This window comes from Polychytrium aggregatum (assembly GCF_025602895.1).
Source record: "Polychytrium aggregatum strain JEL109 chromosome Unknown BJ171scaffold_3, whole genome shotgun sequence".
NCBI lineage: Eukaryota > Fungi > Chytridiomycota > Chytridiomycetes > Polychytriales > Polychytrium > Polychytrium aggregatum.
Genome location: NW_026516205.1, coordinates 398924 through 412154, shown reverse-complemented (window position 1 = coordinate 412154; position 13231 = coordinate 398924). Strand labels below are relative to the sequence as shown.

The 13231-nt window shown below is 56.3% G+C and overlaps 4 protein-coding genes across 4 annotated transcripts; 3 read left to right on the top strand and 1 right to left on the bottom strand.

Annotated features, from left to right (window-relative positions):
• The first annotated feature begins 270 nt into the window (after positions 1 to 270).
• BJ171DRAFT_487618 (uncharacterized protein) lies at positions 271 to 2443 on the top strand. Its single transcript, XM_053109313.1, has 6 exons — positions 271 to 470; positions 692 to 736; positions 1010 to 1073; positions 1308 to 1449; positions 1568 to 1607; positions 1895 to 2443. The coding sequence occupies exons 1-6, from the start codon at positions 413 to 415 to the stop codon at positions 2275 to 2277; spliced, it is 732 nt and encodes a 243-aa protein (XP_052970979.1). The 5' UTR covers positions 271 to 412; the 3' UTR covers positions 2278 to 2443.
• A 1075-nt stretch (positions 2444 to 3518) lies between these two features.
• On the top strand, positions 3519 to 4806 carry BJ171DRAFT_577242 (uncharacterized protein; the record flags this gene model as incomplete). Its single annotated transcript, XM_053113800.1, has 4 exons — positions 3519 to 3663; positions 3836 to 3960; positions 4133 to 4313; positions 4685 to 4806. The coding sequence occupies 4 exons, from the start codon at positions 3519 to 3521 to the stop codon at positions 4804 to 4806; spliced, it is 573 nt and encodes a 190-aa protein (XP_052970978.1).
• Positions 4807 to 6717: 1911 nt separating this feature from the next.
• On the top strand, positions 6718 to 10250 carry BJ171DRAFT_561078 (P-loop containing nucleoside triphosphate hydrolase protein; the record flags this gene model as incomplete). The annotated part of the gene is made up of 11 exons (XM_053113223.1): positions 6718 to 6739; positions 6963 to 7024; positions 7215 to 7293; positions 7437 to 7967; positions 8122 to 8276; positions 8385 to 8510; positions 8635 to 8850; positions 9009 to 9158; positions 9242 to 9583; positions 9674 to 9746; positions 9847 to 10250. 11 exons carry the CDS (start codon positions 6718 to 6720, stop codon positions 10098 to 10100), a joined length of 2010 nt encoding a protein of 669 aa, XP_052970977.1. The 3' UTR covers positions 10101 to 10250.
• Positions 10238 to 10744, bottom strand: BJ171DRAFT_595340 (uncharacterized protein; the record flags this gene model as incomplete). Its single annotated transcript, XM_053114593.1, has 2 exons — positions 10520 to 10744; positions 10238 to 10310 (listed from the first exon to the last, which is right to left on the bottom strand). Exons 1-2 carry the CDS (start codon positions 10723 to 10725, stop codon positions 10238 to 10240), a joined length of 279 nt encoding a protein of 92 aa, XP_052970976.1. The 5' UTR covers positions 10726 to 10744.
• Positions 10745 to 13231: the final 2487 nt, after the last annotated feature.

The following is a 13231-nucleotide window of genomic DNA, read 5'->3' as shown; positions in this document are numbered from 1 at the left end:
GCCTCTGTGCGCGCAGTCGCCCCCTTGCCTCTGGGAACTCGCGCCGCCTCCGCCACAGCGGCACAGAGAGCACAATATGTGTCACCAGTCGCGTCGCCACAGGCGCTGTATCACCGGCTGCGCGGTGCGTGGCAGGATCCAGCCAGCCAGTCGCGCCGGATCCAGCCGGATCCAGCTCCACACACACACACACACACACACACCGATCGGCGGCCGGCCACCCCCTGGCCACTGCGTCCGTCTTCGAATGCACCCGCACCCGCACCCGCACCCACACCCGCATCCACACCCGCATCCACCACCGCCAAGCACAAGCAGGAGAGCCATAGTCTGCCGTCGCCAGCGAGAACACACCGGTTCAACTCCACCTGTGCATCCACACCAGAGATACCCTGACCCGCCTCACCAAACGATGCAGAATCCCGACGCTTACGACTGGTACATCAGTCCGGCCGACCGCTTCAACTACGGTGAGTGGGGGCACATGCCCCTTGCATATTCCCGCCGTCGCCGGCTGCTGGCAGGCGCTCGGATGTCCTCACCGCTGACGGAGCATCCAGCAGGGGCACTCGCCCGGTATCGCGCCCTCATCGCCCCTATCTTGAAGCGCCGTCTCCCTTGATCTCCACCTGATATCCCAGCGGCCGTGTGCTGCTCTGCATTCTGCTTGCTTTCCCCTCCCCCGACACAGAGACTCAATTCACCCGGAACAACTCGGACGATGTTGAGATTACACGTAAGCGACAACTCGAATCCTGTCCTTCCATGTCTCGCTCTCGGGAGATGCTCCTTCCGCCGTGCATTCCCGAGAGCCCGTCTTGCTGTCGCAACACCCTGGGTCGCGACGTCCCTCTGGGCTGCTGCATCGCCGGAGCTACGGGTGCATCATACCGCAGTGGATGCCAAGTATCGAAGATCGTTTCGATGCTGTCACAACGGCTAGCTTTCCCAGCGTTCCGAAGGCCAACGCTTATCCTCTCGAGCTAATGGACTGTCGGACTCGCTCCAGTGCAGCAGATGGAGAACATCTACAACACCTCTCGGATCAGCCTCGAGGATTTCCAGTATATATGGTACGAAATCTCTGTCGGTACTGCCATGGTGTGCGCGTTGTCAGCTCAGGCATCAAGCGAATCGGAATGGTGGCCCGGAGCCACATATCCTGAGAAGCATTGCCCAGTCAGTTGTCCGCAAGCGCACCCTCCATCCCTCTCTTTCGTCTTCCAGGTGTCTGCTCTGGAGCGGCGATGCCATGCATCGGGCCGCAGAAGCTCACCCACTTGTCTCATGTGGAATTTATTGCATAGGAATCTGGTCAATATCCGCGGAAACCAGGCCATCAACAAGGAGCAGTTTGTGGTGTTTCTCCATGTTCTCAATTCGAAACGAAGGGGCAAGCCCTTCCCCACAGGCCTAACTCTCAGCATGAAGGAGTCTTTTTTGAAAGAGGTCTGTAATCCGGCTCGGCCGAGCTCGACTGGCGAAGCCGACGCTCGACAATGTCCGTATCTCAGCGAACGGAGTGCGTATGAGGTACAGACGCTGATTCGGTATTCGCCAACATCAGGACTCGAAGCCGTCTGATCGAATGTATGTGCGACCATCAAGTAAGTCCCACTGGAATTCAAGAGCTGGCTGTCCCATGCTTCAGGGGTCGCTGTTCCTTTGGCGCTGTGTCTTGTCTTGGTTGGCTGGAGCAGCCATTGGAGGCCGCCTCTGGGTGGGCTTTGGGTGTGGAGCAGGAGGTGGAACCACCTATGTGCATTTGGCTGTTGGACTCAGTTTGTCGAGCCAGTAGCCAGAGTATACTTGAGAAGAGTGTCACGCTCAGGACAGCACTCGTAGCTCAACTAAAGGCCCCACACTCGCCATACTCTCTCTCCCACTGCAACAGCATCGACACGCGACGTTGCTTCGTTTGAAAACAAAGACATTGCTGGACTCGAGGCGTCGATCCAAGAGCTCGACCGAGAGATGACCCAGTCCAGGGCCCTCCGCGACGAAACCGAGAAGCGGATTGCAGAGCTCAAGATCGTCAAAGCCGAACTGGCTGATCTCGCCGAGTTCAAGCGGAAGCATCTGGCTGCAATCAAGGCCGACAACGAAGCGCTGCTCGAGTCCGAAAAGGTTGCTGTCGGTGGTCGCGATCTCGATGAAACGTCGCTGCTGCTCTTGATCGATCGCCTGAAAGAGCAAAGGCGGGTTCTGGAGATTAAAAAGTCCACCGCTCAGGCAATGCTGACCGACAGCCAGTTGGAGCTCACCAGGGCAGGTTGACGACGGCGTGACAACAGCAAAGGCTTAACCATGCAGCGCTCGCAGCAGTCGAATGGGGAGGGGCGGCTCCCCGCTTCATTCTCGGATGCCTCCGTTCGTTTTTTTTCTCTCTCTCTCTGAATCCCGAATACACTCATGCTCATGTGGTGTGTCCAACAACCTCGCCACCGATTTCACGTGGGAATGTCAACGCAGTCCCAAGACCGTCACGGTGCGTCAAGCGACTACGGTCAAGGACCAAAAGTCATCGGGCACCCGCTCATCGAGCGGCCGATGGCTTGACGGGCTGTGAGTCTGGCGGCGGGAGCGATGAGGCTCCATTGTCGACGGAAGCCGCATTTATCTCACCGAGCGGACATTATCTACATCTGCCTGTGGAAGAAATAAGCAAGCTCATCTGCAAGATCTCGTCGCCTGGACAAATGATGGCATGTGTGAGCCGATGGCTTTGGTTCGGGGGAACATGGTGCTAGGAGAGCGTCGAGAAGACACATGCCCAAGGCGAAGAGGATGCAGCTTGCGGGCGGGCCTGGCCAGTGTCCGAACGGCAAATCGTCATCATCCGATGCGTCATCACCCACGAGGACGACCTTGACCGCCGCGTTCAAACCTGTGGTTGGTCAAGCGCTGCCGGGTGAGGCGGCAGACGGGGGACAGTTTCCGGCCTCACGATCACCGCCGAGGCAGGATGAGCCAGCCAGCGCCACGACAGATCCGTCCAGAAGCGATTCGGAAGTTGTTTGGTGAGCGACTGTGAGTCATCCCGGTCTTGGACGGACCCCGCCGACACGCTGCAAAGTGGTTCGGACGCTTGTTTTGCGGTGCACCAATGGGCAGCAGGATATGGAACCGCCTTCCCCTCCCCCGAACTTGCTCGACTGTTCGTTCCGAGGGCCGGAAATGACGGCGGGACGACCACAAGACATCCCAGGTGCTCATGGTGACTCATGTTGGGAGGCGAGCCGCCGAACAGGTGGCTCGCTCGCAGCCGCCAGCCGGGGTCATGCCACTGCTGGTCTGGCCCGCCTTCGGATATAAAAGCGCTCTGCGGTCGAGGGCCTGGCCTGCCACCCAGATCCTCAGATCTTCAGATCACAGCATCACAGCATCACAGCATCACAGCATCACAGCATCACCTTCCAGCGACAACACCATCGCAACTGCAATCGCAATCGCAACCACAACTGCACCCACAATCGCAAGCGCACTCGCAAACCGCCAACAGCCCCCCGCCATACACAATGCTCGCCGAAACAAAGAACGTCGTCCTGATCCCCGTCGACTCGGTCTCGGACCAGACCAGATCGATCCTCAACTATGCCTTTGAGAAGCTCATTACCCCCGCCGACGAGGTGGTGGTGTTGAACGTCCTCCAGCACAACCTTGGTGAGCGAACAGAGCAATCACAGTGGTAGTGGTAGTAGTGGTAGTAGTGGCAGTGGTAGTGGTAGTGGCAGTGGTAGTGGCGAGTCTTGCAATCACACCGAGTGCGGGATGGCCATCGCGGTCGACATCCATCTGACCGACTGCCTCCGCTCCCTCATGTCTGTGACTCCAGAGGCCACTCTTGACGAACAATACGAGCGTCTCCAGCTTGAAGAGGCAAGTGTCCCTGAGCAAGCGTCTCTGTGCAAGCGTCCTGTCGATGGCACGGGCTTTGAATCCATCATTCGCCATGTCGCAGTGCTGTGCTTGTCGAAAGCATCGCTCACCCCACACTCTCCGCACTTGCTCATGCTCTGCCTGCTCATGCTCTGCCTGCTCATGCTCTGCCTGCTCATGCTCTGCCTGCTCATGCTCTGCCTGCTCATGCTCTGCCTGCTCATGCTCTGCCCTTGCCTCTGATCCACTCCAGACCGCCCGCACCTTCGAGGCTCTCGTCAGAGAGATCGTCAAGGCTCACGGCGCCAGCAACAAGGTCGGTGTCTCGGTTGTCTATGGCGAAGCCAGAGGCATCATCACCATGGAGATGCAAGAACGCCGTCCCCGTCTGATCCTGATGGGAAGCCACAAGAAGGGAATCCGCCCGTCTCTTGGTGAGTGTCGGCGAAAGCGCAGACCACAATCGGCACGGACTGTCATCGACATCGGGCCATCCACTGCATCCACTGCATCCACTGCGTCCACTGCATCCACTGCATCCACTGCGTCCACTGCATCCACTGCATCCACTGCATCCACTGCATCCACTGCGTCCACTGCATCCACTGCATCCACTGCGTCCACTGCATCCACTGCATCCACTGCGTCCACTGCATCCACTGCATCCACTGCATCCACTGCGTCCACTGCATCCACTGCATCCACTGCGTCCACTGCATCCACTGCATCCACTGCATCCACTGCGTCCACTGCATCCACTGCATCTACTGCATCCGCTTACACTTCCGCCCGTTTGGCCTCACAGGCAGCATCGTCAGCCATGTCGTCCACCGGGCCGAGTGCCCTGTCCTGGTTCTTCCCAACACCGTTGTGTCGACCACCCCTGCCACCCAGTCTGGCCCAAAAGTCGAGATCCAAGTGTGCTAGACAATCCAGCCAACTGGCCGATTGCCAACCCACACCCATGGCCCACACCCATGGCCCACACCAATGACCCACCACCATCCCATCACCATCCCATCTCCATTCCAACCACCCGTCCCAATTCCGGCTCCGATGATACCACCCACTCGATGAAGGGTGCCGCCTGGCGTCCGTCGCCCAGGCCGTGTTTCGGTTTTTGATTTTCTCTGACTCGTCCCCACTCCAGTCGCTCTCTGGTCGCTCTCTGGTCGCTCTCTGGTCGCTCTCTGGTCGCTCTCTGGTCGCTCTCTGGTCGCTCTCTGGTCGCTCTCTGGTCGCTCTCTCGAATCGCTCGCCATGGCACCGTCGCCTCATGTGGCGACGGCGACCTTGTCTGTCATGTCCTCCCAGCAGCCGTTCAATATCATTTGCCGTACAATTGATTTCTTGAGCCCATCTCACTGCCTGATCGTGTCCATCGTTCGCATCCCCCATGGTTTTGGGTGAGCCGCTCGGAGCCAGATCAAGTCCCATTGCGGCCCCCCCCCTCTCGCCCTTACAGCGTTTCCAAAATGAAATGGGACATCCCGTTTTGAGCCATGAAAGGGTTTTTTCTGTGACCTGAATACACCCACCCACTCATCGCATTCATGGCCAAGCACAACACCCTCGATTTCTGCATCGCTGCTCTGTGACCGGTGGTCCTCACTCGGAGGCTGCCGAGGTGATCGCCATTGCATATGACCTATTGGGCCCAAACATCTCATACGGCGCTGTCGGAACGGACATGGGTGTGTCCCGACTGTTCCGTGATTGTTGGAACTTGGTTCCTCACCTGTCGCCACTGATCTCGAGCGGTTGTCGGTCCAGGCGATTGATTCGTTTTGATTTGGGTGGCCGTTTGTCAGGGAGTTCGTTGCAGATCCGTTGTTGGACCTGGATATCTCCGTGGATGTTTGTTCGAAATCGAGCCACGAATAGACATCTTGGACGAGATCAGCCGCGGCACGGTTTCGGTTGCGGGCATCTATGGTTTTCAAGTTTCGGCTGGCGCAGCAATGATGATTGTTGTTATTGTTATCGTCATCTTCCAGGTCTGAGAGTTTTTGCTTGCTGTTGGGGGTATGTTTTGTCCATCACATGTCCCATTCCCTGACAGGCGGTGGCCAGCGATTTTTATCGAGTTCACGGGCTCAACCACCAACCCGCCGATAGTTGGTCATTTGACGGCCCGGTATCGCATGCAGGCATCCCCCCTTGGTGGACTTGCGCAGGGCGACGAATACGCATCCTCTCGGGACACGCCCCAAAATTGCGAGCCCGCTTGGGTGCAGGTCGGATCGGCCGTGGGGGCATCTTTGTTTCTGTGACAAGCGGGTATCTTTGGGCGTTCTTGTCGCTGCCTCTGGCTGTTCTTGCCGCACCTCCCACCATCGCCGGCTGTCCTCTGCCAAGCCCGTCTGAGGTCTTGACCACCCTCGATGACGCTGTCGCTGCCTTGACGTCCGTTCTTCACAGCGGCAGCTTTGCCTTGTGGGGCTGACGGGTATCCAAATAGAGGACGAACGGATCATGCGGCAGTGAAGGGGCAGCCGCATGCTTGTTGCTGTCATCCGTCCAGCGCGGCGTCGGCCAGGTGGGTATCTCGCCGCAACTCCACGATACCGGGCTTGCCAATATATATATTCAACATAAACACAAGGGCAAGCCCGCTATACCCGTTTTGACCGCCCCAATAAGGGCGTCCTTCCGTTTCAATCGAGATACCAACGCCACCAGCCCGTTTTGGATGTGAAATGCAACAAGCGGCTTTCTGGGGGCGTGCCCGGGCATTCCCAGCGGCTATAAAAGCGGCCCGTCCAGGACGAGAGAGAGGCATAACCACACCCGATTGCATCGACCGAGCTCTACCTTCTCCGACAGTACCGAGACGCCATGAACAGCTTGATTGAGAAGGGTAAGTGCGTGCTGCATGCAGCCGTAACTGTTGCTCCATCTCCAAGGACGGCTCTCGCCACCATTCTCCTTTGGCTATGGCTTCCTATGGCCAGCCACCACTGGTTGTCTTTCCCTTCCGAGCATGCCGTTTCGTCCCGTTTGCTGCCCTTGAGTCGGCGGCGGATTCTGGCCCGCCTGCCCTCCGCCTGGCTTCTAACGACGGCACTCTTCCGTTGACACAGTTAACAGACTGCAGGATACGTTCACTACTCTCCGGGTGCCGAGCCCCATTGATCTTCCCCAGGTTAGTTGATGGCCCCATCATCGTTCGAGACCCTCAGCCAGCCCTCGGTGTTGCTGTGTTGTCTCGCAGCCACCAGAGCGGAGCATCAGCACGCCGGGCACCTCAGCATGACTGACGTCACTGGTACTGAGCTGTCGCCTGGTTCTGCGCATGCTGACCCTTCTCCTTGCTTCATGGGGCTCATTTTTAGATCGTGGTCATTGGCAGCCAGAGCAGTGGAAAGAGCTCCGTCCTCGAGAACATTGTCGGCAAGGACTTTTTGCCCAGAGGTGTGTCTCGACGGCCAGCAACTTGTCCTGCGTCGGCTGCCCAGGTCTGGGGGTCGATGCCTCCAGTTACCTGCACTCCCCCGCCCCCAGCCATCTGGATGATCGATGCCCCAGTTTGTTGACTCTCCACTCCATCACCGCAGGCTCCGGCATTGTCACTCGCCGCCCTCTGGTTCTTCAGTTGATCAACATCCCTGTCGTCCCTGACTCTGACAACGAGTGGGGCGAGTTCCTCCATCTTCCTGGAGAACGATTCTATGAATTCGATCGCATCAGAGCCGAGATTGAGCGTGTCACTGCTGCCACTATCGGCAGCTCCCAGAGAGTTTCCGACGATCCGATCAACCTTCGCATCTACTCTCCCAACGTGCTCACCCTCACCCTCGTCGACCTGCCTGGTCTGACCCGGGTCCCTGTTGGCGACCAGCCTCCGGACATTGAGCAGCAGATCCGTAGCATGATCATGAAGTATATTGTCAAGAACAACGCCATCATCCTGGCTGTCACCGCAGCCAACACCGATCTGGCCAACTCGGACGGCCTGCAGCTGGCTCTCGAGGTCGATCCCCAAGGCAACCGCACCATTGGTGTCCTGACCAAGGTCGACCTCATGGACCATGGTACCGATGTTATCAGTCTCCTGGAGAGCGAAAACACTCGGAAGCTCAAGTTTGGTAGGTGGCGCTGGCTCGAGCTATGATGTGCTGAACATTAATTGGGTCGAGACTCTCTGTTAGTGTTGCAAAATGGCCACCAACTGCCCTGTGTGGCTGTGTCGGCTCGATGGTGTGTTGCTGAACAGTCTTTGTTGTTTCTTGCTTTCCGAAGGCTACACTCCTGTGGTCAACCGCAGCCAAAGAGACATCAACCAGCGAGTGAGGATCGAGGATGCCCTTGAAGCCGAGAGAGAGTTTTTCCGGATCCACTATCCCACTCGCGCTCATGAATTTGGCACCGCCAACCTTGCCCAGAACCTGAGTGGGGTAAGTTAAACACTGCTGCCAGAAGGGTTTGAATCTGCTCCTGCTTGTGGCTGCTTAGATTCACACCATCACGCTACATATCTGACGAGTTGATTCTCTTCGCTCTAGATCCTGAGCAGCCACATCCGCAGAACTCTGCCTGACATCCAGCTCAAGATTAATGAGGAGACAACCAAGATCAATGAATGGCTCAAGTCTACCGGCAAGCCGCTGACTGGTCCCGGTGCTACGCATGTAGGGCCCGATCGTCCTTGTCGTTGCCAGCCCATCCTGTAAACAGGGCCATCGATGCAATCTGGGTCGGTTACCATGTTGCAGTGCTAATATCCGGTTGTGCATCGCTCGTCATCGTCGCTAGCCCACGGAGATCATCCACAAGGTCGTGATCGAGTTCAGTAACGACTACAAGTCTGCCATCGATGGTTCGCACCGACAAATTTCCTTTGAGGAGCTGACCGGCGGTGCCCGTATCCTGAGAATCCTCAGTACCACCTACACCGAGACGATCACTCAAATGTCGCCTATGGAGTACAAAACGGACGAAGAGATCCTCAATGCCATATACGACGCTTCGGTATGAGTCTACGTTATTTGGTCCTGCAGCTTGATTCGCTGTCTCTGCAGACTCTCCTCGCCCTACACCTGGTCTGTGTCCAGGTTTGGATCGGAATTCAGCGCGCGTGCACGGTAGCATTCACTAATCCTCTCGTTTGGCCTCGATTTGAATGACAGGGTGTCCGACACGATATCTTCTTCGACAAGGGAGCCTTCGAGAAGTTGGCCCATGCAGCCATCCTTCGCCTCAAGCCTCCTAGCATTCAGGCCGTTGAAGTCGTTCATGCGGAGCTGATCAAGATTTCCGAGAAGCTCCTGGAAAAGCCGGTACGTCTTGCCAACATGCCCTATTCTCGGCAGCCAGTACGTGCCGCAGTGAACGAACTAACACCGCCGCGATGTTTTCACAGGAGTTTGAGCGGTTCCCAGAGTTGAAGCAGCGCTTCCGGGAAATCGTCAAGAGCTACATCCAAGCTACCACTGAGCCCACCAAGAGTCTCGTTGAAGACTTTGTGGAAGCCGAAGCCGGCCACATCAACAGCGAGCATCCTTTGTTCCAAGACACTGCCAACCAGCCCCTCCTGCCTGACGGCGCGGATCAGGCCCCTCTCACTCCTCCGAACGATGGAATTCTGTATCGACGCGGTGGAGCTCGAGGCGGCGTTGTGGGAGGACTCTTCGGAGTCCGAGGTCGACCGGATCCCACACAGGCGAATGCCAATGCCAACAAGGCCATCCAAGCTATTGGCGACGTAAGTCTCTCGGCTGCACATACAAAGCCTGCAGCTCAGCAATGTCGTTCTCATTCTCGTTCGATCCTCCCCTTGATTCCCGTGACGCAGCAACCCATTCAGGAGACCATCGCCATCGGCCCTCAGTTGAGCGATCGGGATCGCAAGAAGGTTAACAAGATGAGTACGTATCTATGATTGTGTACTGTACAGTCGAGAGCTGGATGACCAAGTCATGAGATCTTTGATGCATGTTCAACAATAACCGTGTTTGTCACTGCCAGGGGAGTACTTGACCAAGTATTACGACATCGTTAAGCAGCAGACCGCTGACCACATCCCCAAGGCCATCATCTACAAGCTCGTTACTGCCACCACTAGAGGCATGTCCCAGGAGCTTCTGAGGCACCTGAAGGATCCCAAGGAAGTCGAGGTCTTGCTGAGAGAGCCCAATGAGCTGGTAGAGAAGCGCAAAGAGTCCGAGCGCACGATCGATGCGCTGAACCGGGCCAGTGCCATCCTGAGCGAATTTTCATAGTTTGTGGGTGCCGCGATGCTGATTTGGATTTGCTCAGACGCAGCAAAGGGTGGTACGGAGGAATGAGATGTGTGAGGATCGATCTGCATCATGCAAAGCCGTCGATGAACACCAAACAGAGAATACACAGCATGTCTTTACAGTCTATCCAGAAAGAAACCGGAGAGTTCCTTCCTGGCTTCAGATGTCTGAACCCCGCTGACTGACTGACTGTAGGCCCCAGTGAGCAAGCCGTGAGATTGTGCACTCCTGTCTTCGTTGGCAATCTCTTGTGTATTGTATTCCCTCGACCCTCTGGACAGCTCCATGGTGTATCGATACCAAGATACTCGAGCACACCTGGGATGTGTTGAGCTCGTTCACCAAGCACACATGGACGTCTCTGGTGGTGGTGGAACTGCTCAAAGTACTTGGCGAACCTGAGTCTCCTGGGACTGGATGCATATCCCTTCCCTTGCTTCCAGGATGCATTCCCAAAGGCAATCACGATGTCGGTCTCCGGTGGTGCCTGGTCGATGATTCGCTTGCACATCTCGTGGACGGTGCGCTGTCGCTTGCCGTAGATATCGAGTCGCTTGAATCGCCGTCGCCGGGTCAGGTTGAAGTACAGCTGTTTGTCCAGCATGTCTCCATCGAACACATGGCGAATGTATTGCAGGAAGGAAGCTAACCCAGGGATCTTGGGACTTGGTGTGGTGCTCATCCAGCGCGTCTTGAGCTGGAAGCGATTCCCACAATGGCGTCCTTGATTCAAATCACAGAATGGTCATGGCCAGCGCGCGATTGTATTGGGTAACAAGATATTTGATCAATCGTCAAAATCACGGGTGTCCCGTTTTTTATTGGATTGACTGTAATCATCCGCATGAGAGCAACAATGTGGTTTGTGAATAATGGGTATCAAGGCTGTTGCAGAAAGTGAGTAGTTAGGCGCAAATAGATGCGATGGCAATGTCCCTGTGTCGGTGAGGTTGCGTACATGTGTGGTGCAGCGTCCAAGTACCGCCAAGCGCACACAACGGAGCGGATTGGGACTTGGGTCCGTTTGGTTCTGTGGCATTTGCTCGATCTGTGTTGCGCATTGCAGCCACTTGGATCGAGCCGGTTCTGCCCGTCACACAGACGTGTCAATGCTTCGTTGACAGATTTCGCTGGCTGTCGCTCTGGGCAGGCCAATGCGCCTGGCCTTCAACCTGTCAGCGTTGTCGTCCAGTCAGTGCTGCACGTCAGCGCTGCATGTCAGTCGGGGCCGTTCGGCCATCGGCATTTCCAGTGTCCTTTCTCGCGCCGCTCGTGTCTGTCCCGGTCCAGGTTCCCGCTCTTCGCTTCTGTCCCGCGCCTCGGCTTTGCTCCGCGCCCGCTTCGCTTCTGCCTCGTCTCTGTGGCACGCCTATCCAGTGGCTGCAGGCCACCATCCTCCATGGCGTTTGTTTTGTACCGCTGCATCACATTTCTCCAAGCCAGTCGGCCGATCCTCGGGTCGTCTGAGTCATTGTGTGGAATGGACCACTCGTCTGGGGCGAGCCACTGGTCCACCCGCCGAGCACCCACTCAATACCCATTGGGTCCACTCGCCTCATACATGATGTAATCGATAGGGTAGAGTGATTTCATGCACACTGGTTCAGTCAGAGACTCAGTATTTGATGGCGGCTATGTGATCGAACGCTTCCGTTGCCGAGGCAGCTTCGCCAACAAGAGCCCGGTCGATTGGATCGTCAGCGACCAGGGCATCGGCAGCCAGACCGTTTGGAATCGATTGCAAGCCACTCAATGGCTATGAACTGGAGCTCCGTACTGCAGCGAGATAGTTTTTTGTTGAATATTCCATCCAAACGCAGCCGCAGCTCGAAGGCCGTCAGTTCCAGTATCATCCTGAGCCTGAAAGGGTGTGGTGCTTTGAGGATGCATTGTCTTGGTGTGGAATGAGTCAGTGGGTTGGTCGTCCAGCTTGAGTTAACTGTTTGGGATGGCGTGTGGGCAAAATACGACTGGATGGGCTTGCGAGATCGCTTTGTCCTTGGATTGAAACTTGGCCAGCCGACCCACGACCGTATCGCTCTCGAATATTCAACCGTTTCCAAATAAGCCAATGGGCCGAATACATCATGACAACGACAGATGAGAGTATTTTGGGATGTAGATTGTCTGGGCGCATCGATATCCAAGTTGGGGCAGCGGGGTGCATCGACGGCTGTTCGCCGTGAAGTCCATATGCCATGATCGTCTCCTGTTTCGATCTGCATTTTGCTCGCTGTCGGCTTTGCTCATATTTTTAGCGAGCCCATCCAAACAATTGTCAGCCGATCAATATTGGCCCATGGGTTTAATAGCACAACGACCAACAGTCTTGTCACCACATCGACCTTCCGACTCCTCCACACAATGGTGCGCAACTGATCTCCATAGATCCGTGCTCTCGCTCCTTGGCTGATTCACATTGACCCGCACCCGCACATCCAGCCGATATCTATTAATCAAAGCTAGTTATTCGTGACCATCATTCGCCATCAACACGCCCATTCACCCACTCATCTACACGCCCACACGCTGACTCATCCCGACGATTACAATACTCGTCCTCTGGGTGCCGTGTTGGCTGCTCGATTGTGCAGATGTGAGCCTTGCCGTTCACTCGCTGTATTTTCCACTCTCCCTGTTTGTACTCACCCGGCGAGGCCCCATCCAACAAGCAACCCTGCACAGCATATATCTGACCCCCGCCTTGACGACAACCACAACGCCAAGGAGCATGCAGATCCTCAAAGCCATGGTCCTTGTGATGGTCTCTGCTTGCTGAACCACTCCATGGATCATCAACATCTATCCATCTGGTCTGGGGTCGGGGGTATCCCGCCTCCACCGCCTAAGCACGGAGCGATGATACCCAGCGAGGAACTGCGGCAGTCATCTCGAGACTCTTGCATCCTGCGGGGCTCTTTATCAACCTTGAAGCAGAGAACAGCTCATGCGACTAGATCAATTCCAAGATGAGTTTGGACAACGGCAAATTTCCACAAGGAGGTCGCTGCGGCTGCCGCAGCCATTGCGGACACATGCCTCCCATCGCCTGTCTGCACCGCCAAAATGCTGTCAGGGCCCATCCGCCAGCTCCACTGAGCTTAGCCTGT

What these genes read in the sequence shown, in the direction of transcription:
- BJ171DRAFT_487618 (XM_053109313.1), top strand. Translation starts at nt 413, where the DNA reads ATGCAGAATCCCGACGCTTACGACTGGTACATCAGTCCGGCCGACCGC. An exon ending in GGCCGACCGCTTCAACTACG is followed by an intron (nt 471 to 691) that starts GTGAGTGGGGGC and finishes CCCCCGACACAG; the next exon opens with AGACTCAATTCACCCGGAAC. An exon ending in GGACGATGTTGAGATTACAC is followed by an intron (nt 737 to 1,009) that starts GTAAGCGACAAC and finishes GACTCGCTCCAG; the next exon opens with TGCAGCAGATGGAGAACATC.